General features: G+C 44.0%; 1 protein-coding gene across 1 annotated transcript in view; it reads left to right on the top strand.

Moving 5' to 3' along the window:
- The window catches only part of SMPDL3B (sphingomyelin phosphodiesterase acid like 3B), an 80,867-nt gene extending 77,696 nt beyond the window's left edge, over nucleotides 1–3,171 (top strand). The window contains exon 9 of the mRNA XM_073616254.1: nucleotides 2,779–3,171. Coding sequence (XP_073472355.1) covers nucleotides 2,779–3,144 — 366 coding nt within the window. The 3' untranslated portion in view covers nucleotides 3,145–3,171. The remainder of the gene's footprint in view (nucleotides 1–2,778) is intronic.
- The last annotated feature ends 22,814 nt before the right edge of the window (nucleotides 3,172–25,985 follow it).

Here is a 25,985-nt window from a genome sequence, read left to right as displayed (position 1 = left end):
TTTTTTTTTTTTCAAATTCTGGCATGGGGGTGTCCCCTCCAAATCCATACCAGACCGAATGGACTGGGGGGGACCCACAACATTTTTTTACGTGAATTTTTTAAGCAGGCAATTTTTTTTTTTTTTTACATTTAGCTGTCATCAGGGAAGCCGATGTAAGTGAATGTAAGAAAAAAAAGACACAAATCGTGGCAAAATCGCTGTTAAGACCCAATACTTTGAATACTTTGAGTCCATTTAAGTCTATTACAAAGCGCTGCATTTTGTAGGGGGAAAAAAAGTCACCGACCCTTTCCAAAAACGCACAGGCACAAAAATGCATTGATGTGAACATGTTCCATAGGAACCCATGTTAAAAAATGCATTTCTGCAAAATGCAAAAAGCATTAAAAAAATGCATTAGTGTGAATCTAGCCTTAATAAGAACATGTCTGTTCCAATGTGTTTTTGGTGCGTTTGTGCGTTCCAGTAAATATTTGATGCATTTTACAGCATTTCAGTACAGTCCAAAGCAGGAAAAATGCACCATGTTCTACTTCTCTTTTTTTTTGTGTGGAACGCACTGGAACTGCAAGCACTAGTGTGAACTATGCCATTGAAAACCATATAACCTGCTTTCCATGCGTTTTTGATGCAGAAAAACGCACTGGGCTGCATGTGGTGTGAACTAGCCATAAAACAGATCTTTCAGTAACAAATAAACAGGCTTACCAATGTTATCTCTCGTTTCTTTTAGGGCTCTACTTTGTCTATACTTATTTATTGTTGTTCTTCCTTCCTTGTATGTACCTTACCTCCCTTGTACCAATGTAAAAAGCTTGGATTTTGTCCAATGATACTGTATGCTACCATATTCATTTTTAATGGGATGTTTCATTTGCTCCTACTTTTTCTGATTGGCATGTTATTTACATAGGCTTTTATGTCATTCTTTTTCTGTACATTACTGAGAAAAAAAAGAAAAAACACTTTAAATAAACAGCTACGACAGGCTTTCTGGTCAGAACTTCTGGTCATTCACACCAAATCTAAAGTATTTTTTAGCTCATTGCCCAACCATTTGGTTCACACACTTCAAAACTTCTTTCCCTATCAGTGGGAACCTTCCATACTTGGAGATCTACCTCACTAGTTCATATTATACATTGTATACATTGGAAAAGCTTGCTTACAACCTGGAGCCCTGGTTCATACTGACTGGGAGAATGAAATTGTGCGAGTTCAGCTGAACTCATGCTATTTCATTTCCGCATGTCAGTCCCGACTTCGGGGGCGATTTCAGAGACATCTGTGCGGATTGCTGCACAGATGTCAATGGAACTCGCACCCCCAAATCGCCAAAAGTAGTACAGAAACTACTTTTGGGAATCAGTGCGGGCCGCACCGATTAGAACGGTGCTATTGCCACCAATTAGGCATGCGATTTGACATGTCAATTTTCCCCTCCTGACAGGGACTGCTTCCCCTTCTGGGAGAAGACAATTGCTGATTCCCCTGTCAGCACTGTCTGTGTTGATGGGCGAATCTTGCAAATTTCTTTCCTGCAACCTGTGGTTGCAGAAATTTGCACCGTGTATGGCCTGCCTTAGTCTAAATTCAAAATGATCTGGGACTTGTGGGTCATTCATTTCGACCTTCACCTAATAGACCTGTGATTGTCACATATGGCCTATGACACCCCAACAAGTCTTCAAGGCACTCGCATCCTCTGTATCCTTCCCCAGTTGGATTCTCCTCCCTACCCTGTCTATCTGCTCTGTACAACTCTGGTCCTCTCTACATCTGGTTCCACAATTAGGGCCGGTGCTAGACTATTTTGCGCCCTAGGTAAGACCAGCTACTAGCACACCCCCCCCAAAATAAATAAAGGCTCCAAATGCAGCCTGTACAGGAATGCTTTCTCCCCTCCTTGCCATTGTTGGCTCCGTGTGCAGACTGACTGGGGAGCTGGGAGGAAGTGATGTTCCATGCAGCACAGCTTGCATGGCACCTCATTGGCTGGATACCTCTTCTTCATAGATTGGCTAAAGTTTGCAGGAGACGGCTTCGTTTTCAGCTAACATCAATCCTGCAGCAGTTTGAGGAATGTCGGCACAGTGTGTGGGGAACAGAGCAGCCATCAGAAATTTTGGGGCCACTTACATAGCCTTAGGCCTGGGCCCCCCAGGCCTGACCCCTTTTCACCCCTTTCTTTAGGGTCCCCAAAGTCCCCCCCCTTACATCAGAGTCCCAAGAGTCCCCTTTCCTTAAATCGGGGTCCTCAGTCCCGTCCCCCCCTTTACATCAGAGTCCCTAGAGTTCACCCCCACTTTCATTAGGATCTCCAAAGTCTTCTCTTACATTAGAATCCCAAAGGCCCCCCTTACATCAGGGTCTACACAGCCCCCCTTACATCTGGGTCCCCATACTTCCCACTTACATCAGGGTCCCCAGAGTCCCCTGCTGTGCCCTAGGCAGCAGTGCGCCCTAGGCGGCTTCCTAGTTTGCCTAGTGGTAGCACCGGCCCTGTCTACAATTGAGATCATGTTTTGCTTACTTAGTGGTATTGCTTACTTTATGGTAGCATTTTGTAATGCTAATGCCTTGATGATGCTGTACGCAATGGTATATCCCTGTGCAACATGAAACCAGTGATGTCTATGTTCTATTTTGTGCAACCTTTAATTTTCAAAAAGAAATGCTAAAAGAACACTCATTAGGGGTGTGTATTTCATGTTAAAAACATGAAATTTTAGTTTTTATTGCCATGAATGTAATTTCTACATATTACTTTTTCAGGACATGGTCACTTACTACTTGAACCTTACATATGCCAATAAAGAGTCACCTAGGTGGGAGAAGGAATACCGCCTTACAGAATCATTTCTGGTGCCAGATGGATCTCCACAGTCTATGCATGATGTACTAAAGAAAATATCTACTGAAACTTGCTTTCTACAGAAGTACTATGAGTACAACTCAGTCAGCTATGATCTAGAAAATTGTGATGACTACTGTAAAATTGGTCATGTATGTGCTATCCGCGAAGTGGACTTTACAAAATATGCTACATGTTTAAAGAATGGAAATGTAGCTTTTAAGCCTGCCTATCATATGACTGTGATGTTGGCCGTGTTGCTTATGTATGTTCTGAATTATAAATAGTTGCATAAAATACATTGAGCAATTCCATTCAGCACGATTTTGTATCTTAATTGGCAAGAAAACGTAACCCAAATGTTTTTTTTATAATAACTTAAACCCATTCTTTGAAAAAATGATTATGGTTTATGTCCCTTTGCCATAATTTGCCAGGTACAAGGCCTGTTTCACATACGTTATTTGTGCGCACATGTTGCAGGTGGACCAGCCTATTAATTTCAATAAGCTGCCCTACATGCGATAAAACAGGTGTGTTAGGAACATGCTCAATTTTGCATGTGGTCCCCAGCAGCACAAATGTGAAGTCTTGGGGTGCAAATTTTGACTTACAAATGTACAGTATGTCAATAATCTTCGTTTTCAGTATGCTTCCCAATGGGATTACTCACCGTCCCAAGCAGCAGGGCCTGTTTTACCAGGCCCAATCTTCCCCCATCACGGTGGGTAGCGCCTCTGAGGACCTTCAAGGACCGGGTCCCCCATTTCTTGGGGTCCACACCCCTGGACCTGTAAAGCACCCTTTCTGGTTTACCTTGGGCAAGTTTGACCAGGAATACCAACTTAACAAGGGTCCAGCGCCTATATAGGACACGTTACAAGCAAAACCTCCATCTTGAACCGAGGCTCGAGGTACCGTCCACTTTAGCTTTTGTTATGCCATCCGAATGGATCCGATTATAACGTCCTCACTGGGACATCTTTGAAAAATTTTGAAGAGCTTCAACAGCCATGACCATCACCTTCAAGACACTGGCAAACAAACCTGAGGTACTTCCGGTATAGGAGGGGTTATATGGGAGGAACCGTCTTACTATTGGTTGCCAGTGTCCAATCACCTAAAAGTAAACGTATAACCCAAATAGTCATTATTATGGTGCTCTGTGTCCCATGATGTACGATAAAGAAAACACAACTTAGCTCCTGTTTTGCACTTGAAACTCTGATCCTGCATTAAGTAGATTTATTTGGAGGGAGCTGTTTGAAATTTTTTGGGGGTAATTGGTTTGCATATTAGCTGTGTTCTCATTACAGGGAAATTTAGATAGACAAGTAAATAACAGAGTATATTTAGTAATTGTTACAGTTCATACACAGTATCCTGTTTTTGTTTACACAGAAGTTCTACTTTAAACCCTTAGCCTGGATTCACACTGCCACGACGTCATTAAATCCCACATCCCTGCACAACTTCATCATGGCTTGCATCCAACTTCTTTAACAGAAGTCAATGAAAGTCATATTGAAGTCGCACCAAAAGTAGTGCAGGAACCTTTTTCTAAGTCGGAGCAACTTGAGTCGCACCGATTAGAAAGGCTCAATTGCAGTTAATGGGGCGCGACTTGTCATGTGACTTTGAACTCTCAAGCTGCATGATAAGTTGCGGCAGTGTGAATCGGGGGCTAGGGCCTTGTTCAGAGAAGCGCTGCCAGCTACACTGCATGCAAGAGGTGTTTGTTTTGGTGTTTGCATCCTCCCTCAGCTGTGTGCAGACAGCCAATGGAAGTGGATGCAGGTGCAGTTGCTGCAGGCAGCGGCCACATGTCAATATTTGATGGCCACACAGGAGAGGGTGCACGGCCCTGAATTCAACCTGTCTAATTAATGGTAGTTGTATGCAAAAATATATTTAATTGCTTTTAGGACTTGTTCACACTGCCCACATACTAAACTGGAGCAATTTAGTGTGCAGGCAGCTGTCTGTTTTGTGCTGGAGGTAGGGGGCGATGTTATGCAAGTTTCAGAGCATTACACAGTTCTTTTTTTTTTTCTTTTGGCCAACTTTTTTTAAAGTTCACAAAGTGACATTTCATTCCTGTTACCGCACAGCACCGCAGTGCATTGTGCTACTGTGCAGTGCCAGTGACATGCGGTCCCTTCCTGTGCACTGCGATAAAATGCAGCATGTCTGTATTTTATCACAGCTCACCGCACCCCTGGACTGACCTGCACTGTGAGAGGGACACATTTTTTCTATGTGCCCTAGCAGTGAATGTTATTCTTCCTGTGCAGAAAATTGCCAGTCACTGCATTATGTGTGAACAGGCACTTAAAGAAGTACACAACTGCATTCATAGTGCTTACTTATATTTGCCCTGAGTTCATCACTGTGTCTATATTAAAGTGGAACAATACTCATCCTCTTTTCAGTAATGCATTGTCCAGGAGCATCCTCGCCAGCCACTGACATCTTCAGCCAATCTTCTTTCAGGTTCCAATCTCCTGCCATGTTGGTCGGTGGGGCTGAGATGACGTTATTCCAGCGCATGCGGGAGTTCTTTAATCTGGGTCGATGCTGAAATTGAACACTAAGCTGCAAGTGCACAGTTAAGTGTACATTGTAATAATTTAATGCAGAAGAGAAATAGTGGGGTTGATTTATTAAAGTGGTGTTCCGGCCGAAATGATACTTTGTAAATAAAAATACCCCTATAATACACAAGCTTAATATATTCTAGTAAAGTTAGTCTGTAAACTAAGGTCTGTTTTGTTAGTTTATAGCAGTAGTTTGTTATTTTATAAACTTACAGCAGGCCGTGGCCATCTTAAGTGTGGGCATCTGAAGCCAGACTGTATTTCTTCCTGGATCTCATCCTTGCAGATCTCGCACATGCTCAGTGCAGCACAAGCAGTGTAATAGGTTTCAGGTCAGGTTTCCATAGCAACGGCAGTTTCAGAGGAAGTTGCCGCCCCTTCCCAGAAGGCATTGCAAACAGGAAATGATGCGATGGGCCGGGCCAGGGAGGAGGAAGCCAAAAATGAATACAGCAGATATACAGTAGGTGCTGAGAAAAAAAATAAAATATCCAATTTGTTTACAGTGCACAGTTTAGTGAGAGATGCTGAAGAGTTGTAAAAGTGGGTGGAACTCCACTTTAAAGGCAAATAGACTGTGCACTTTGCAAAATGCAGTTGCACTGTGTAAGTGCAGTTGCCTCAGAGTTTAGTAAATGAGGTAAAGCCTCACTTTAGAAGTCAGCAGAGCTTCTGCTCATTTACTAAGCTCTGGAGCAACTGCACAGTCTATTTGCCATTAGAAAATCAATCCCAGTATGTCTCTTCTCCATTAATCCTGCGTGATGAATATTTAAGTAAAGTGCAACAAAGTAGCGGTATAATGAAAATAAAAAGTTGATTATCAGTATACATTGCCAAATCTTTAAATACATTTGTAATTTAGTTATATAGGTCATTAACCACTTACGGACCTTCGTTATATGTTGGCTGTTTGAAGAGGGATATCATTGTTATGGCAGCAGCTAGCTGCCATAACCTCAATATCCTCTTCTTCAGCGGGTGGTCCGCTTTTGAGATAAAAGTGGTCTCTGCGGCAGATTCTCCCTGCAAAATCACTTTTATCGGCAGCAGGAGAGGGCCCCCCACTGCCATGCTTCGGTGCCCTCCGGCACAGATGGAGGCGATCGCGTCTGCTCCTGTCTGTGGTATGGAGCTGAGTCTCCATACCATTGCAGGGCAGAGGCGACGTCAAAACGTTACTTCCGCCAATAAACTTTTTTTTTTTTTTATTGCATTTTAGTGTAAATATGAGATCTGAGGTCTTTTTGACCCCAGTTCTCATATTTAAGAGGTCCTGTCATGCTTTTTTTCTATTACAAGCGATGTTTACATTCCTTGTAATAGGTATAAAAGTGACACTTTTTTTTTTAAAAGGACGTTGCCGACGGAGCGCACGAGGAGACCCAGGGAAAGCCGTGGTGGAGCCGCTGAGTGAGATGCAACGGTGATCCATAGATGAAGACCCAGCACTCCACCGGTAATTTTCCGGAGACCCTTCATCCAGCCTGGGAGATAGGCGGACCACTGGGTCACGGTGGAATGCCGAAGAACTAAAGATCTGTAAGTCAGTGCAAATCAGCTGCCCTCTATTACACGCTTCAGGCTACACATACGGACTTAAAACTAGCCTTCATGTTTGTTTGAAATTACTTTAACCTAGTGGATACTTTGATGCTCAGATCTCCATATATACCTGCATATATCTGCAGACGTTTGAATTTATTTACAAATATTAGTGTACCCCAGCGGTGTCTGGAGTACATATGTATGCCCCAGCATATACTCTGAATAGTGTCAGGATCTGCTACAGTTCTTATCTGCACACACCTGTGAAACCTTGCACTTTTATGCATACGTCAATATACACTCGCAGATACCTGCCTTTTTTTTTTTTTTTTAGATGCTTGTGTAATCATTGGACATATTAGTTGAAACTAGCATATACCTGTTTCACAGTATCCCTTTGGGCCGTATATAGGTGTACTGGCCATTAACAACTGGGACTTCAATGAAAGGTACCTTCATAACCAGCTGGCCTAAATTTACCTGTATCTTTGAACAACTGCTAGCCGGCTTGCCTGTTATACCAGTTATATCCAAGTATACGTTCTCAGCTACACAGAAGGATTTATCCCCAACCTGCTTGCTGCGCAATAATACTTTAAAACTTGCAGTAACTTGCATGTGCAACTTCGGCTTTCCTGCAGACCTATAGACCTAGCTTCTCGTTTACTAAACTTGTATAATTTACTTCCTGGAGCCGTCGACCAGAAGGAGGGTAGAGAACGATTACAGTTCTAGCCACCGTAACATTTCCCGTGAAGAAGAATTAAAATATACAAAACTGGGGAAACGCAAAATTATGATAAAAAAAAAAAAAAAAAACAGTATGAAAGGCAGAACCTCAAAGGGAAGCGATCTTAAAACCCCTAAGGGTAAAGCAAACACCAGCACGATCAAACAATACCTGGCAAAGGAGACAAGCCCTGAGAGGCCAGGACCTGGCAGACAACAACAGCTGGTGAAATAAGATAAGAAAAAAGAACTGGACAAAAAGAAAAGCGAGACCTCTGACCTCTCCAGAGAAAATGTAAGTACAGAGAGTAAACCAGAGACAAGCAGGATGGACGATCAGAATGTAGGAGCTCAAATCCCAACAAAACTACAAATGTCGGAAATGTTACTGAGATTAGAAAATTCAATTAAAGGTGAAATTACTGCACTACGAGCAGACCTGGGACTGCTGTTGACTCGAGTGGAAGAGATGGAAGAGCAAGCAGACAAACATGCTCAGGAACTCAATAAACTTAAAGACCAAGTAAGAACAATGCAAATAAATCAAAGAAAAATCCTCTATAAATTGGAAAACCAGGAAAATCAAAGTAGAAGACAAAACCTGAGAATCCGAGCTCTTCCAGAGGAAAATGGTGAAGATTTAAGGAAAATTATGAAACTAATATTTAACCCCTTGCTGGACAAAGGCTTTGATGAAAGACTAAAGATTGATAGAATCGGGTTAGAAAACCTGAAAACATAACAGACTGCCCTAGAGACATTCTAGTCAGAAGTGAAAGAAAGTTGAGTGTGGGTGTGGCACTATTCTGGTATCAGGCGAGGTGTTATATCGCTGTGATTTTTACCTCTAATGAATCAGTGTAAGTGTTAAGATGGCTTCCTAAAACAATTTATCCCCAAAAAAGGGAAATTTTCAAACCAAAATTGGTGTTAATAATGATGTGTATGTGATTTCCTTCAAATAGTGGCTGTCTTCTAATATAACAAAGTATACCTATACATTCATAACGTGTATTAGTCAAAAATGCTGTAGTGAATAAGAGGGCATAGTTGCCAACAGTCCCGATTTTCCCAGGACAATCCCGAATTTGGGACCCTCGTCCCGATTTAGGACTGTCCCGATAATTTTCCCGGGATTTTGAGTATGTCCCGAGAAAATCAGGAATGTTTTTGATAAAAAACGGCAGCGGCTACAAAAACATGGCCGCCGCCGCCACGAGTATTATTCCCCCTTGTGTTTAGTGCAGAGGAGAGGGGCAGCCAATCGGCTTCTCTCTTCAGTGTGCCTATTGGCTGCAGGGATTGGCGGCCCCTCCCCGCTCTCCACTGAACACAAGAAGGATGTTATCATCTGCCGCCGCCCCTCCGCCCCGTGTGTCAGCTGCACAGACACTGCATGGGTGTCTGAGGATGAGGTACAGGGAGAGATGGAGCTGGTTTCTGTTAGACCAGGCTCCGCTGGGGACTCCTGCTGTAAGGGGGGGTCCGCTGGGGACTCTCCTGATGTAAGGGGGGGTCCGCTGGGGACTCCTGATGTAAGGGGGGGTCCGCTGGGGACTCCTGATGTAAGGGGGGGTCCGTTGGGGACTCCTGATGTAAGGGGGGTCTGCTGGGGACTCCTGATGTAAGGGGGGGTCCGCTGGGGACTCCTGATGTAAGGGGGGGTCCGCTGGGGACTCCTGATGTAAGGGGGGGTCCGCTGGGGACTCCTGATGTAAGGGGGGTCTGCTGGGGACTCCTGATGTAAGGGGGGTCCGCTGGGGACTCCTGATGTAAGGGGGGGCTCCGCTGGGGACTCCTGATGTAAGGGGTGGTCCGCTGGGGACTCCTGATGTAAGGGGGGGCTCCGCTGGGGACTCCTGATGTAAGGGAGGGTCCGCTGGGGACTCTCCTGATGTAAGGGGGGGTCCGCTGGGGACTCTCCTGATGTAAGGGGGGGTCCGCTGGGGACTCTCCTGTTGTAAGGGGGGTCCGCTGGGGACTCCTGATGTAAGGGGGGTACGCTGGGGACTCCTGATGTAAGGGGGGTCCGCTGGGGACTCCTGCTGTGAGGGGGGATCAGCTGGGGACTCCTGCTGTGAGGGGGATCAGCTGGGGACTCCTGCTGTGAGGGGTGGTCCGCTGGGGACTCCTGGTGTGGGGGGGTCCGCTAGGGAATCCTGGTGTGAGGGGGGTCCGCTAGGGAACTCCTGGTGTGAGGAGGGGGGCTCCGCTGGGGACTCCTGGTGTGAGGGGGGCTCCACTGGGGACTCCTGGTGTGAGAGGGGGGCTCCGCTGGGGATTCCTGGTGTGAGGGGGGCTCTGCTGGGGACGCCTGGTGTGAGGGGGGGCTCCGCTGGGGACTCCTGATGTGAGGAGGGGGCCCTGCTGGGGACTTCTGATGTGTGGAGGGGGCTCCGCTGGGGACTCCTGATGTGAGGGGGGGCTCTGCTGGGGACTCCTGATGTGAAGAGGGGGCCCTGCTGGGGACTTCTGATGTGAGGAGGGGGCTCCGCTGGGGACTCCTGATGTGAGGGGGGGCTCCGCTGGGGACTCCTGATGTGAGGGGGGGCTCCGCTGGGGACTCCTGATGTGAGTGGGGGTCCGCTGGGGACTCCTGATGTAGAGGGGGGTCCGCTGGGGACTCCTGATGTGAGGGGGGCTCCGCTGGGGACTCCTAATGTGAGGGGGGGTCCTCTGGGGACTTCTGATGTGAGGAGGGGGCTCCGCTGGGGACTCCTGATGTGAGGGGGGGTCCGCTGGGGACGCCTGATGTGAGGGGGGGTCCGCTGGGGACTGCTGATGTGAGGGGGGGTCCGCTGGGGACTGCTGATGTGAGGGGGGGTCCGCTGGGGACTCCTGATGTGAGGGGGGGTCCGCTGGGGACTCCTGATGTGAGGGGGGGTCCGCTGGGGACATCTGATGTAAGGGGGGCACAGCTGGAGACATCTGATGTAAGGGGGAGCTCTGCTGGTGGCACCTGATGCAAGGACGGACTCTGCTGGGACACCTGATGCAAGGACGGACTCTGCTGGGGCACCTGATGCAAGGACGGACTCTGCTGGGGCACCTGATGCAAGGAAGGACTCTGCTGGGGCACCTGATGCAAGGAAGGACTCTGCTGGTGGCAGGCGATGTGGCAGGTGACACGCTCAGGGATCCCACTGATTCGGCATTATGGTGAGTTGAATGATTTAATTTTATATTACAATGTAATAATAGAAATAATGGGCTTCAATAATCCTGACACCATAACAATCATGGTGCCGGGATGATTGAAGTGCTAACATCAGGTGTTTGGAGTATCTTTATCTGCTGATTGTTAAACTTTCTAGAATACACATATTTCTATTGTTGTGTAGGATCTTTGGCTGCTGTCCCTCCATCCCTCTCCCCCCCTTTCCTTCTCCATCCCTCATTCATCTCAGACTCTAACCACACCCCCTTTGAGCCACGCCCATTTAAGACACGCCCACTATTCCACGTAAGCCATGCCCATTTTTCACCGCAGCGCGCTTCGCACGTCACATTTTTTATTTTCCCCTGTGCCACACCCACAAACGCATGTCCCGCCCCCTAATTATAAGAAGACTCCGCCTACAGCCAAAAATTGTCCCTAAAATTTTTTCACAATGTTGGCAACTATGAGAGGGGGAAGGGGGAGGAAGGAAATAGGGAAGGGGTATGGAAAAAGGGGGGAGATGGGACAAAAGGAACAAGTTTTCAAGCACACCATCACCTGGGCTTTTCAATTTGGACTATTTAAAACAATATTGTCCTTTTGGATAACACTTGATAATTTTGAGCACAAATCACTTTATTATTGTCTGGACTTTTCGTCCCATCTCCCCCCTTTTTCCATACCCCTTCCCTATTTCCTCCCCTCCTCCCCCTTCCTCCCCCTTCCGCCTTCCCCCTCCCGCCTTCCCCCTCTTATTCACTACAGCATTTTTGACTAATACACATTATGAATGTATAGGTATACTTTCTTATATTAGAAGTCAGCCACTATTTGAAGGAAATCACATACACCCCTGATGAAGTCACGTGCGGTGTGACGTCACGCGTAGGGACGGGACAGGCTTTACATGCTGTGAGAGGTATACGAGCTCGCCGCTCGTTGGAGATAAGAAAGTTTTTATGCTGTTTATGTGAGTACCCTTATCTTATTTAATAAATGTTGCTGGTTAAAACGTTATTACGCTATTAGACTCCCCCTGTTTTTTGTCCTCTTATACATCTGAGGGAATCATCCCTTGGGACTAGGACCGTGAGGATAGCGTTTTACATCTATAGGAGGATCCCCTTAAAGATTTTTGGTCATATGCGGTTGCCCTATTACCCTAAGGTAAGGGGCCACTTCTTACCTGTGTGTCTAAACACGAAGATGTGCACTTTGTGATTTATCTTGAGCACTGCACTGCGACTGATGCATGTCAGGACGTTGTTGTCACGTTATAAAAGAAGGATTTTTTGCTGAAACACTTTGTACTTTTGCAACTGTTGCATGCCAGGAAGTTGTTTGTTATACACTGTGAGTCACTTTAGATTGCATTATGCACTTTATTATTAATTGACACTTTTACATTATCGATATTTATTTTATTGACATGATGAGATATATTTATTGATTATTGTCACTACAGATGGTTATTTCACCACTCAGATTTACTGTCATATGAGTGTAGAGTGTTACACGGCTGATGTTATCACTCCTATAGTGTTACCATATTTCTAAATGCACACTCTTAATGTATGTCACATTATTATAAGTTATTTTAGCGTACCTACTCAGGATTAGCGCGGCACCATTTAGTTATATTATTATTGATACACATCATTATTAACACCAATTTTGGTTTGAAAATTTCCCTTTTTTTGGGATAAATTGTTTTAGGAAGCCATCTTAACACTTACACTGATTCATTAGAGGTAAAAATCACAGCGATATAACACCTCGCCTGATACCAGAATAGCGCCACACCCACACTCAACTTTCTTTCATTACAGCTTTTTTCACTTTGGTGGTAATTGCATCTGTGGAGGCAGCAATTCTGAACTACAGCTGCATCTATCTCCACTGCGCGGATTCACTATTACCTTTCTATTCAGATTTCAGAAGTATAAAGAAAAAGCAGAAATCTGGGGCAAAATGAGGGGAAGACCACCTATAAAGTATGAAGGGGTTGAGCTTCTAATTTTTGCGGACCTTGCACTGGAAACACTTGCCAGGCGATGACTTCTCAAACCACTGCTACAGCAAATGCGAACATCAAATATCAAGTATAATTGGGGATTTCTGGCATGCTTGATAGGCTATAAAGATGGTGTGTGGGGGGGAGGGGCGGGGGTGGGATGGAAGGGGAGTAAAGGGGGTCTGAGAATGGCTACTCCGTGATAGTTGGTGCGTTCCTTGCCCGTCCCCCCCTGTATTTGGGGGGAGGGGGGTATGGGAACTGAGGACAGGGTCAGAGTCTCACCTCAAGAGAGAAGAATCATTGGTGGATATGAAGTACATTTCCACTTTTGGTTCAGAGGCCAAAAAAGGGGGGGGGAGTGGGGAGGGAAAGGGGAAGTGGGGGGAAGAGGTACCTCTCACTTAAACATGATATTCACTAGTAGAAGATAACAATTAAATTCCTGACATATAATGTCCGCGGACTGAACACTCCTACTAAGAGACATTAAATTTTGAAAGAATTAAAATTCTATGGCGCAGAAGTAGTTTTCCTACAGGAGACTCATCTATCACAGGATACAAATGTTAAATTATTTTCTAAAGGCTTCCTGACATGGTACTATGCCGACTCGACAACAAAGAGAGCCAAAGGGGTGGCAATTGGATTCACTGCTAGGGTACGGTTCAAATTGGGGGATAGGATGACTGACCCCGAAGGCAGATACCTCTTTTTGAGGGGATGCCTGGGGGAAATGGAATGTACTTTGGCAGACATATATGCCCCCATTTGAACCCAATAAAATATCTGAAAGAGGTTATGGAGAAACTGATGGATTTTAAGAAAGGAATTGTGATAATGATGGGTGATTTAAACTTTTGCATAGAACCCGGACTGGATAGCACGTCTCGTGTGCAGGGTATTAGAAATGTATTATTAAACAGAAAATGTATCAACATCAACTATCAGATGTATGGAGTATCATGCATCCTACAACCCAAGATTACACGTTTTACTCCCCTGTTCACGGAACGTACACTAGAATTGACTACATAATGGTTGACCATAAAGCATTGGAGTTGGTAACTGAAACAAATCTAGAAATATCCACGCTATCCGATCACTCCCCAGTAACCATGAAAATGCGAGTAACAGGAATACAAAGACCTTCTTACACCTGGCGATTAAATGAATAACTAATATTAAACAAGAAAGAAGTAGAAATAGTCCAAAAGGAGTTGGAGAACTATTTTCGGTACAACGATACGAAAGAAATCTCTTACGCTACCCTTTGGGAGGCCCACAAGGCCTACATCAGGGGTATCCTCATCTCCATAGGGGCGGGGGAAAAAAAAGAAAGAACAAAAAATATGAAAATAGCAATAGATGAAATATATAGACTAGAACAAATATATAAAAAACATAAGGGAAAACACCAGGAAACATTTCATCAACTGGTAGTAAAGAGAGACGAATTAAAGAACCTTATGGCACAGGACACGAAAAGGACATTCAATAGAATCCTAAAAGACAGATATCAATGGGGAAATAAAACGAGTAAACATCTGGCCAGGATGCTAAAAAAAGAAAAAAATCAATAAACTATATAGAAAAGATTCAAAATAAACATGGGGAAATGGTACATAAGACAAAGGAGATAGCGAAGGTGTTCAAATGTTATTATGGAGCATTGTATTCAGTAAACCAAACGGGGCAACAAAACAAAGATAAAGCAAGAAAAACAGAAGTGTTTTTAGCAAGAGCGGGGCTTTCCCAAATATCTGAAAGTGACAGGGAATGTTAGATAAACCTATAACTGAAGAAGAAATTAATAAAGCATTACAAGATTCTGCCCCGGAGAAAATCCCTGGACCAGACGGGTTCACGACCTGTTATTTAAAAAAGTTTAAGGCCCCTTTCACGCTGGGGTGGTTTGCAGGCACTATTGCAATAAAAATAGCGCCTGCAAAACGACCAGAAACAGCCGCTGCTGTGTCTCCAGTGTGAAAGCCCCGAGGGCTTTCACACTGGAGCGGTGCGCTAGCAGGACGGGAAAAAAATCCTGCTAGCAGCATCTTCGGAGCGGTGAAGGATCGGTATACACTGCTCCTGCCCATTGAAATCAATGGGACAGCGCAGCTATGCCGTCGGCAAAGCGCCTCTGCAGGTTTTTAACCCTTTTTGGGCCTCTAGCGGGTTGTAAAACCGCCTCGCTAGCGGCTGAATACAGACGGTAAAGCGCTGCTAACTATAGCGGCGCTTTACCGCCGACGCCGCCCACGTGTGAAAGGGGCCTAAGGGGATTTTAATACCAAGGCTATGTCAATATATGAACGGACTGGGTGTAGAGTATGACATGAGTAGAGAGACCTTGTTGGCTACAATAAGTTATCTTGAAGGAGGGGAAAGATGGAACATTTTGCTCAAATTATAGGCCAATATCCCTGTTAAATGTCAATATGAAACTATATGCAAAAGTTTTAGCTACAAGGATAAAAGATCTGATGAATGAACTTGTTCACCCGAATCAGGTTGGATTTATCCTGGGGAGGGAAGGGAGAGACAATGGAGTGAGAACTTTGCTCCTCCTACAGGAAATAAAGAATGGTAGGTCCCCAGGTCTATTCCTGTCGATAGATGCTGAAAAAGCTTTCAACAGGGTAGACTGGGGACTCATGATAAAAACACTGGAATTCATGGGACTGGGCCCTAGAATGATCCAGTGGATCCAAGTTCTTTATAAACATCCGACTGCGGTTATAAAAATTAATGGGGAGTCGTCTCCCCCCTTCAAAATGAAAAATGGGACGAGACAAGGGTCTGACAAGGGTCTGGCTATGCTCCTTTTGTGGACACTTTTTATTACTATCATGGTTATTATCAATATTACTAGTACACTTGCAGTATCAAACACTATCTTTCATTTTTTATTATTATTATTCACTGGCCCGCCCACGGGGCTGGGGGTGTAAGAGGGAGGGACCTCTAGGATTTCGTTCTGATTGATTGAAGGTGCATGAGGTTACACCTACACATATATCTATATATATAGATATATCTATATCTACACTACCGTTCAAAAGTTTGGGGTCACATTGAAATGTCCTTATTTTTGAAGGAAAAGCACTGTACTTTTAAATGAAGCTAACTTTAAACTAGTCCTAACTTTAAACAAATATACTCTATACATGGCTAATGTGGTAAATGACTATTCTAACTGCAAATGTCTAGTTTTTGGTGCAATATCTACATAGGTGTATAGAGGCCCATTTCCAGCAACTATCACTCCAGTGTTCTAATGGTACAATGTGTTTGCTCATTGGCTCAGAAGGCTAATTGATGATTAGCAAACCCTTGTGCAATCATGTTCACACATCTAAAAACAGTCTAGCTCCTTCCAGAAGCTACAAAACTGACCTTCCTGTGAGCAGATTGAGTTTCTGGAGCATCACATTTGTGGGGTCAATTAAACGCTCAAAATGGCCAGAAAAAGAGAACTTTCATCTGAAACTCGACAGTCTATTCTTGTTCTTAGAAATGAAGGCTATTCCATGCGAGAAATTGCAAAGAAATTGAAGATTTCCTACAACGGTGTGTACTACTCCCTTCAGAGGACAGCACAAACAGGCTCTAACCAGAGTAGAAAAAGAAGTGGGAGGCCGCGTTGCACAACTAAGCAAGAAGATAAGCACATTAGAGTCTCTAGTTTGAGAAACAGACGCCTCACAGGTCCCCAACTGGCATCTTCATTAAATAGTACCCGCAAAACACCAGTGTCAACATCTACAGTGAAGAGGCGGCTGCAGGATTTTGGGCTTCAGGGCAGAGTGGCAAAGAAAAAGCCATATCTGAGACTGGCCAATAAAAGAAAAAGATTAAGATGGGCAAAAGAACACAGACATTGGACAGAGGAAGACTGGAAAAAAGTGTTGTGGACGGATGAATCCAAGTTTGAGGTGTTTGGATCACAAAGAAGAACGTTTGTGAGACGCAGAACAAATGAAAAGATGCTGGAAGAATGCCTGACGCCATCTGTTAAGCATGGTGGAGGTAATGTGATGGTCTGGGGTTGCTTTGGTGCTGGTAAGGTGGGAGCTTTGTACAGGGTAAAAGGGATTCTGAATAAGGAAGGCTATCACTCCATTTTGCAACGCCATGCCATACCCAGTGGACAGCGCTTGATTGGAGCCAATTTCATCCTACAACAGGACAATGACCCTAAACACACCTCCAAATTGTGCAAGAACTATTTACAGCAGAAGCAGGCAGCTGGTATTCTATCGGTAATGGAGTGGCCAGCACAGTCACCAGATCTGAACCCCATTGAGCTGTTGTGGGAGCAGCTTGACCGTATGGTACGCCGGAAGTGCCCATCCAACCAATCCAACTTGTGGGAGCTGCTTCTAGAAGCGTGGGGTGCAATTTCTCCAGCTTACCTCAATAAATTAACAGCTAGAATGCCAAAGGTGTGCAATGCTGTAATTGCTGCAAAAGGAGGATTCTTTGATGAAAGCAAAGTTTGATGTAAAAACAATGTTATTTCAAATACAAATCATTATTTCTAACCTTGTCAATGTCTTGACTCTATTTTCTATTCATTTCACAACGTATGGTGGTGAATAAGTGTGACTTTTCATGGAAAACACAAAATTGTTTGGGTGACCCCAAACTTTTGAACGGTAGTGTATATATATATATATATATATATATATATATATATAAGGGGTTGGCTGAAGGAGGATTCACTGCTGTACTCTGAGGAAGAGGGGATGTTGCCCTCGAAACGCGTCAGCTAGCAGTGACCCCTGTGAGTCCTCTGTGACCTCTGGTGGGTTCCGCTGATTTTAGACTGCATGCTGTTATTCGAAGATTGTTTACACTATGAGATCTTCCACAACTGTTTGTAAGTAGTTCCTTTTTATCATTGGTTTTAATAAATTTACACCCAAAGGATAATGCACATGGCTGGTGCGCCCTTTCTTTCTTTTTTCTCAGGGAGGGGAGAGACAGTGGAGTGAGAACTTTGCTCCTCCTACAGGAAATAAAGAATGGTAGGTCCCCAGGTCTATTCCTGTCGATAGATGCTGAAAAAGCTTTCGACAGGGTAGACTGGGGACTCATGATAAAAACACTGGAATTCATGGGACTGGGCCCTAGAATGATCCAGTGGATCCAAGTTCTTTATAAACATCCGACTGGCTTATAAAAATTAATGGGGAGTCATCTCCCCCCTTCATAATGAAAAATGGGACAAGACAGGGGTGTCCCCTCTCCCCGTTACTTTTTGTATTATCCTTGGAACCCCTTCTTGCAACGATCCGGGCTAATTTAGACATAGGAGGTATTAAGATCGGGGATGAAGAACACAAATTGGCAGCATTTGCCGACGATGTGTTATTCTACATATCTAACCCTAGGATAACATTACCAAACTTACTTAAAACTCTAAAACAATATGGAGAACTCTCAAATTTCAAAATAATAAATCAATAAATCTGAGATTTTAAATATAAACATAAGTAAACAGGAAGAACAGAGTCTACAAAAGGACTTCCAGTTTCCATGGAGGAAGGAGGGTCTGAAATACCTAGGGGTAAAGTTGGCAAATTCTTTTAAAAGAATATATAAAGTAAACTATATCCCTCTATTATACGAAATTAAAAAATTGTCATCAAGACCCCTTTCTCGGATAGGATGAATCAACACGGTCAAGATGGTTTTACTCCCGAAAATCACATATAAGTTTCAAATGTTGCCCATAGCACTAGCGCATTATTATTTTAAAACACTAAAATCTATACTAATGAAATTTATTTGTCAAAATAAGAATCCTAGAATCTCTTTTGCAGTTCTGAGACAGGGGAAAAAAACAAGGTGGCCTAGTGGTCCCCGATGTTAAAAAATATTACTATGCAGTGGTATTATCACGAGTGGTGGAGTGGGTAAGGGAAAATAGTGAAAAACGATGGGTTAAAATAGAAAATAATTTGTGTGAAGCACGGTTAAATAGTTTAATATAGAATCCCTCACAACACAGGGTACTGGGAGCCAAATCGCACAAGATTACACGAAACACACTTAAAATATGGGATTTGGCCCATATACAATGCAAATGGAAATATAACTCACCTCAATTTTTTTAAAGGATAATGATTACTTTACACCAGGGAAAAGGACAATAGGAGGGAATTGGATAAAAAGAGAGAATGCACAATTAACCTCCCTGGCGGTATGATTGTTTCAGATTTTTGTTGCTGAAAGCAGTACAATTATTTTGCATGGAAATTTGGCGTTTTATATTGTAGGCCTGTAATTCTTAGGAATAACTCACTTAAATCTGTCCAAACAAGAGTCTAGTAGACATCCCGGGTATGATAAAGTTTGAAAAACAAAATCATAAATTATAATATGATAAATAACTATAAATAATTATAACAAATAATATAATAATAATAAAAATGATTCAATAATGTAAACACTGAAATTTGCTCAGTTGCAGAATTGTCGCTGTCATTACTTTGAGTGTTTGATGATGGATTTCCCCACAAATCACTATCGCTCAATTCTGCGAGTGATTCTAATTTATTATCACTGTTTTCTAGCTGGTCTAAAACCCCTTTTGATGTAAAAGGACGGTTTTGGTTGCTATGGAACAATCTCCAGTTTCCAGGCAGAAAGAATAGTTTTTATAATATAAAACTGCATGCAGAGCACTGGACAAACCACTAGGGACAAAAGGGAGGTGAAATAATTTCATACAGTAATGTAATCTGTAAGATTACAGTGTACTGTATGTATTGTGTGTGTTTCACTTTTTGAATTTGGCGCCGTTCTCCGTCCCCGTGCATTGCGGAGCCCTGCTCCGTGATGAATCGAGCGGAGGACGAGCCGCTCACACTGCTAGGAGACATCGCAGGATCCAGAGGACAAGGTAAGTAAGCTCTTCCTGGATCCTGCGTTGCGATCCCGAGTCTGGCTCGGGGTTACCGCTTTTGGTTCTGGAATTCCCCCCCGAGCCAGACTCGGGAATACCGCCAGGGAGGTTAAGGGATATAATCATTAAAGGGAAAATAAGCACATTTTTCGAGCTACAAAAAAACACGGATTTAATGTTGATTAATGATGGCATTACCTCCAGTTAAAGCATTTTGTAGAAAATCTGCCTCAACCAATAAGAACAGTAGAAGAACTAACGCCATTTGAGCGGTTATGTACAGCTAGCTTTATAAAATGCTATTGGCAAATGGTGTACTGGAGGTACCGCCATTCTTAATAAAATGGGAAAAAGAATTAGGGTCACTTGAGTATAAACACAAGATTGAGAAGATTTTGAATTTAACACATAGCTCTGCCATAGACATTAAGACGGCCGAAATGAACTATAAATGTTTGACAAGGTGGTATGCTACCCCTGACAAACTAAGTAAATATCAACCGAAGAAATCACATGATTGCTAGAGAGGCTGTAAGGACATTGGAACGATGGCCCACCTGTGGTGGAACTGTCCCAAAATTAAAAAGTATTGGAAAGAAATTTTACAACTGATATTGGAAATTACTGGTAAAGTTGTTCCCGAAGACCCATGGATATGTCTATTCCATGGAATAGAGGGTTCAATGAAACAACATAGGGAATCAATAACCCCCTATTTGTTAAATGCAGCGAAAAGTCTTATACCAAAAAAATGGCAGGAGGAAGGTAGCCCCATAATGCGGGATTGGGTCAATGCTGTAGAAGGAACATACGAAATGGAGGGCTTGAGATCCAGCCGGTTGGAAGTAAGAGAGGGGTCAATGGATAAGTGGGATTGTTGGCAGGAGTTCAAGAAGACGTGGAGGTATGTTGAGGTTATGACTTGTGGAGACGGGCAAATAAGTAGATAAGGACATAAATCAACTGACTCGACCGAGTGAGAGGAGGGCCTGGGGGGGGGTTAAAATGTACTGTGTAGAGGAAAACTGTGTTGTGCAGTTTGTGTTATATTTTTTGTATCCTGAAATGTGATTTGATAAAATAAAGAAATAATAAAAGAAAAGTACGGTGTAAAAATAAAAAATAAAAGGTTAAATAAATAGGAAAACATTTTTTTTTTTAACCGCTTCAGCCCCGGAAGATTTGGTTGCTCAATGACCAGGCCATTTTTTGCGTCACTTTAACTGACAATTGCGTGCAACACTGTACCCAAACAAAATTGACATCCTTTTTTTCTCCACAAATAGAGCTTTCTTTTGGTGGTATTTGACCGCCTCTGCCGTTTTTATTTTTTGCGCTATAAAACAAAAGAAGAGCGACAGTTTTGAAAAAAAAAAAAAACTATCTTTTACTTTTTGCTATTATAAATTATCAAAAAAATTTTTCCTCAGTTTAGGCCGATATGTATTCTTCTACATATTTTTGGTAAAAAAAAATAAAAAAATTGCAAAAAGCGTATATTGATTGGTTTGCGCAAAAGTTATAGCATCTACAAAATCGGGGATATATTTATGGCATTTTTAAAATTTTTTTTTTACTAATAATGGTGGTGATCTGCAATTTTTATATCGGGACTGCGACATTATGGCAGACACATCGGACACTTTTGACACATTTTTTAAACCATTGACAATTATGCAGTGATCAGTGCTATAAAAATGCACTGATTACAGTGTATATGTCACTGGCAGGGAAGAGGTTAACACTAGGGGGGGATCAAGGGGTTAACCGTGTTCCCTATGTGTGTTTCTAACTGTGGGGGGATGGGACTGTCTAGGAGGAGAGAGGGATTGGTGTTCATACATAGTATGAACACACAATCTGTCTCCTCTCCCCTGAAAGAAGCGGGATCTGTGTGTTTACACACACAGATCCCTGTTCTCGCTCTGTCACGAGCATTTGTGGGAGCCCAGCGGCCATCGCGCCCGCCAGGCACTCGCATCAGGGTCGGGCACACGCTGCGGGTGCGTGCGCCCTTAGTGGCCAAAAGGCAAAGCGACGTAACATAACGTCGTTTCGCCCAGCCATGCCATTCTGCCGCAGTAAAACTGTGAGGTATTGCCGCGATCGGTAGAGCGAGAGTAATAATTCTAGCCCGAGACCTCCTCTGCAACTCAAAACATGCAACCTGTAGAATTTTTGAAACGTCGTATATGGGGATTTTTAAGGGTAAAAGTTTGTCGCCATCCCACGAATGGGCGTAACTTTGAAGCATGACATGTTGGGTCTCAATTTACTCAGCGTAACATCATCTTTCACAATATAAAAAAAAAAATTGGGCTAACTTTACTGTTGTCTAATTTCTTAATTCAAAAAAGTATATTTTTTCCAAAAAAAAGTGCGCTTGTAGGACCGCTGCACAAATACAGTGTGACAAAAAGCATTTTGCAACGACTGCCATTTTATTCTCTAGCGTGTTAGAACCCCCAAACATTATATATATATCTTTTTTTCTAAGTAATTTTCTAGCAAAAAAAATGATTTTAACTTGTAAACAACAAGTTTGAAAAATAGGCCTGGTCCTTAAGTGGTTAATAGATTGTGAGGGACTGCAGAGATAGGAGGGAGAAGTAAATAAACAAGGTATATCTCAACAGGAAGAATGGGGAAATAGGGAAGACATATTACATCAGGGTATAACATCAACAGTAAACAGTAAACAGAAATAGGGAAATAAGTAAAAACTGGCACAACTCCTTCCCACCAATACAGGTCACCTCGTCATATATAAAACTGATCTAATGCATTGCAAGGCAAATAGGCTGATAAAAATTAGGCAAAGATACATTGTAAAAACGAAACTCCCGGCTACTATAAAAGACCACCATGTAGGCTGGGTCTACACAGCAGTTTAATAAACAACACATTGACTTCAAAATGCTGAAAATAAGGATATCACCAACAAACACATAAATCTCACAATAGCAAAAACATTTAATTGACTGTTGGGTCCTTGGCTTAATCCTGGTACATATCCATGAAAAAAATCTTTAGATTTTAAAGGGTCTATTTGAAGATAGAAATATGATGGCGTCCCTTGCTGACGTTCTCTTTAGGTGTACATTTTGGGGCTGTTTTCCTTATCCTCACTTTTCTAGAATGCCCTAAAATGGTCACCAAAGGTCTGAGTGTCAGTCCAACAGTTATAATGGCAAAGAATAAGTGAAATGATAACGGAAAATTGTATATCAAATACTTACCGCAATTTTCCTTTCCTGACAAGCTCCGTGTAAGGCCCCGTCTACCCCCATGCAATCAGGACCTAACTTATAAATTTGACCCCCAAGCCCTGAACGGCGTTACGTAACTAGAACTTTGTCCATAGGGTGGGAGTCTGCGCTGACACGGAGCTTGTCAGGAAAGGAAAATTGCGTTAAGTATTTAATTGATATACAATTTTCCGTTTTCCTGACAGCTCCATGTCAGCCACCACTGGGAAATAACAAGATACAAGGGTGGGATGCTGCTAAATTAGTTTAATTATGGCCACCGGCCACAGAAATAATAGTTTTGAGAAATTCGGCTGTGGTTAACATTGCCGGGTCAATGCGGTAGTGAGAGACAAACGTGTGCATGGACGACCAAGTTGCTGCCTTGCATATGACTTCTGGAGATATACCACATGCAGCTGCTCATGATTTTGAAACGCTCCTCGTGGAGTGAGCCGTTATTCTCTCTGGAGGTGCTAACCCCTTATCCTTGTATGCCATGGCGATTGTCTTTACGAGCCAGGTGGTGATGATCCTGCTGGAGGCCTTATATCCCTTGCATGTTCCATTGGGAATTACGAACAGGGAGTCTGAGATTCTGATGCTAGTGGTTGCTTCAAGGTACACTTTCAATGTTCTGTCCACATCCAGTGGGCTGATTTCTTGTCCATTTTGTCCTTCTTGTCCAGGAAATAGGTGGGTAGCACCATCTCCTGACTTAGGTAAAACCTGGTGGCTACCTTAGGAATGAAGTCTGGCATTGGCCTTTGAATGACCCTACCTGCCCCGAAGGACATGTGGGGCTCTTTAGCTCCTAGAGCCGCTACTTCTGAGACCCTCCTGGTCAAGGTTATTGCGACCAGGAAGGATGCTTTCATTGTCAAGTCCTGCAGCAACACTCCTTTCAGAACTAGTGCCAGGTCCAACTTGGAAAGTGCGGGTGCTCCGGGAGGCCTTCGTTTCACTACAGCCTTAAAGACCTGGATGATTAGTTTGTTAGAGGCCCACTGAATTTCTGTGACTGCGGAAATGGCTGACACTTGGCCTTTAAGCGTACTTGCAATTTCTAGGCCCTTCTGCAGGAACTCAAGGATGTGACAGGCTCTGAGTTCTTCCATCCCGAGTCCCGCTGATGCCGCATACTCTTGGAACTTTTGCAAGCTTCTATTGTAGACACTGTTTGTGCTATTTTTGCGGGCCTTCATGAGGGTTCTGTACCACTTTCGCGGCGCACCCTAGGTTTATAACCCTCCGCCTTTCAATATCCAGGCCATTAACCAGAGTTTCTCTGGCGCTGGGTGTAGAACTGGGCCCTGGCTCATGAGTTCTGGCCTTGTCGGTAACATCCGAGGCTCCCTGACACTCATGCATAAGAGTAGAGGGTACCATGGGCATTTTGGCCAATCTGGGATCACTGCCAGTACCGTGATGTCTTCCCGCCTCAGTCTGTTCAGAAAGAGCAGTATTAACGGCACGGGGGAAAAGCGTAAGCTGTCTAAAAGCCCCACTTCGCATTTAGAGCGTCCACCAGGGCTGCCTGTGGAAGAATTGAATTTGTGCAGAATCTGGGGAGCTTCGCGTTGCCCGGGGTTGCAAAGAGGTCCATTTCTGGGAGAAAAGACCAGGCTACCAGTTCCCTAAATACTTGTGTCAGAAGGGACCATTCATTGTTGTCCACTGTAGTCCTGGACAGGTAGTCCGCCTGGAGATTGGCATGTCCGGGTGTATATACTGCTGAGAGGCGAAGCAGGTTCTCTTGGGCCTAATTCATTATAGGTTCCACCTCTTCCAGGAGGGGCACACTCTGCGTGCCTCCCTGCTTCTTGATATAGGCTACGGCCGTTACGTTGTCCATCTTTAGGAGGAACGAGCTCCCACAGATTACCTAGGCAAACACCAGAAGAGCTTGATATGCCATCCTCACCTCCAACCTGTTGGCCACAATTTCCTTCGGTGGGTGAGACCATCTGCCTTGCGCCCACTGGTCTCCGCAATGGGCTCCCTATCCTAACTTACTGGCGTCTGAGGTGATCACTATCCAGGATGTTAGGAGGAGGGAGTGACACTGCAGCAGATTCCGCTTTTGTTCCCACCAGACCAGACTCTGTCTCATGGACTGTGTTAGGGATATGTTCTAATACAGATTCTGGGTGTCCCACTGCCGGAGGAACCCATACTGGAAAGGACGAACATGCCACTGGGCCCATTTCACTATGGGCGTTAATGACGTCATCGTGCCCAACAGCTGGGGGCAGGTCCTGGCGGGGAGACAGTTGGCTGACCTTGTGGACTTTGCCCCTTCTAAGATGGGGGAAATCTTAGCCGTATTTTTTTGTGTGCCCAGGTAGACTAGCAGCTGGGATGGATCTAACTGGCTCTTCTCCCAGTTTTTGAGCCTCCCAAGCTGTTGAAGGGATGTGATGACTCTGTCGCGGTGAGACAACAACTTGTCCCTGTCTTGGTCCAGCAGCAGGATGTCGTCCAAGTAGTGATGAATGCGAATGCCGCATCTCCTCAGCTGCGCCACTACTGCCAGCAGGACCTTGGAAAAGACCCTGGGTAAGGTTGTCAACCCAAAGGGCGGGCAGACAAATTGGTAGTGAGGAGGGCCGATTGTAAACCTCAGAAACCTCTGGAAGCTTGGGGCGACTGGCACATGGAAATATACATCCTTCAAGTCCAAAGTAGCCAGTCTCCGGGTTGCATCACCTTCAGGATGGTCTGTAATGAATTGGTCTCAAATTCCATTTTGAAGTGTTCCTTCTTCACGTGGTTGTTCAGCCACCTGAGGTCGAACCCCGGCCTCCAGTCTCCTGACTTTTTCAGTACCAAAAATAAACTCCTGAGAAGCGCTCCCTCCGGGGCACTGGTTCTATTGCCCGCTGTTGTAGGAGTGTGTTCATTTACTGAAGCAGA

This window comes from Aquarana catesbeiana, linkage group LG02 (assembly GCF_042186555.1).
Source record: "Aquarana catesbeiana isolate 2022-GZ linkage group LG02, ASM4218655v1, whole genome shotgun sequence".
NCBI lineage: Eukaryota > Metazoa > Chordata > Amphibia > Anura > Ranidae > Aquarana > Aquarana catesbeiana.
The sequence above is the reverse complement of the archived record's forward strand: the minus strand, read 5'-3'. Positions and strand labels throughout refer to the sequence as shown.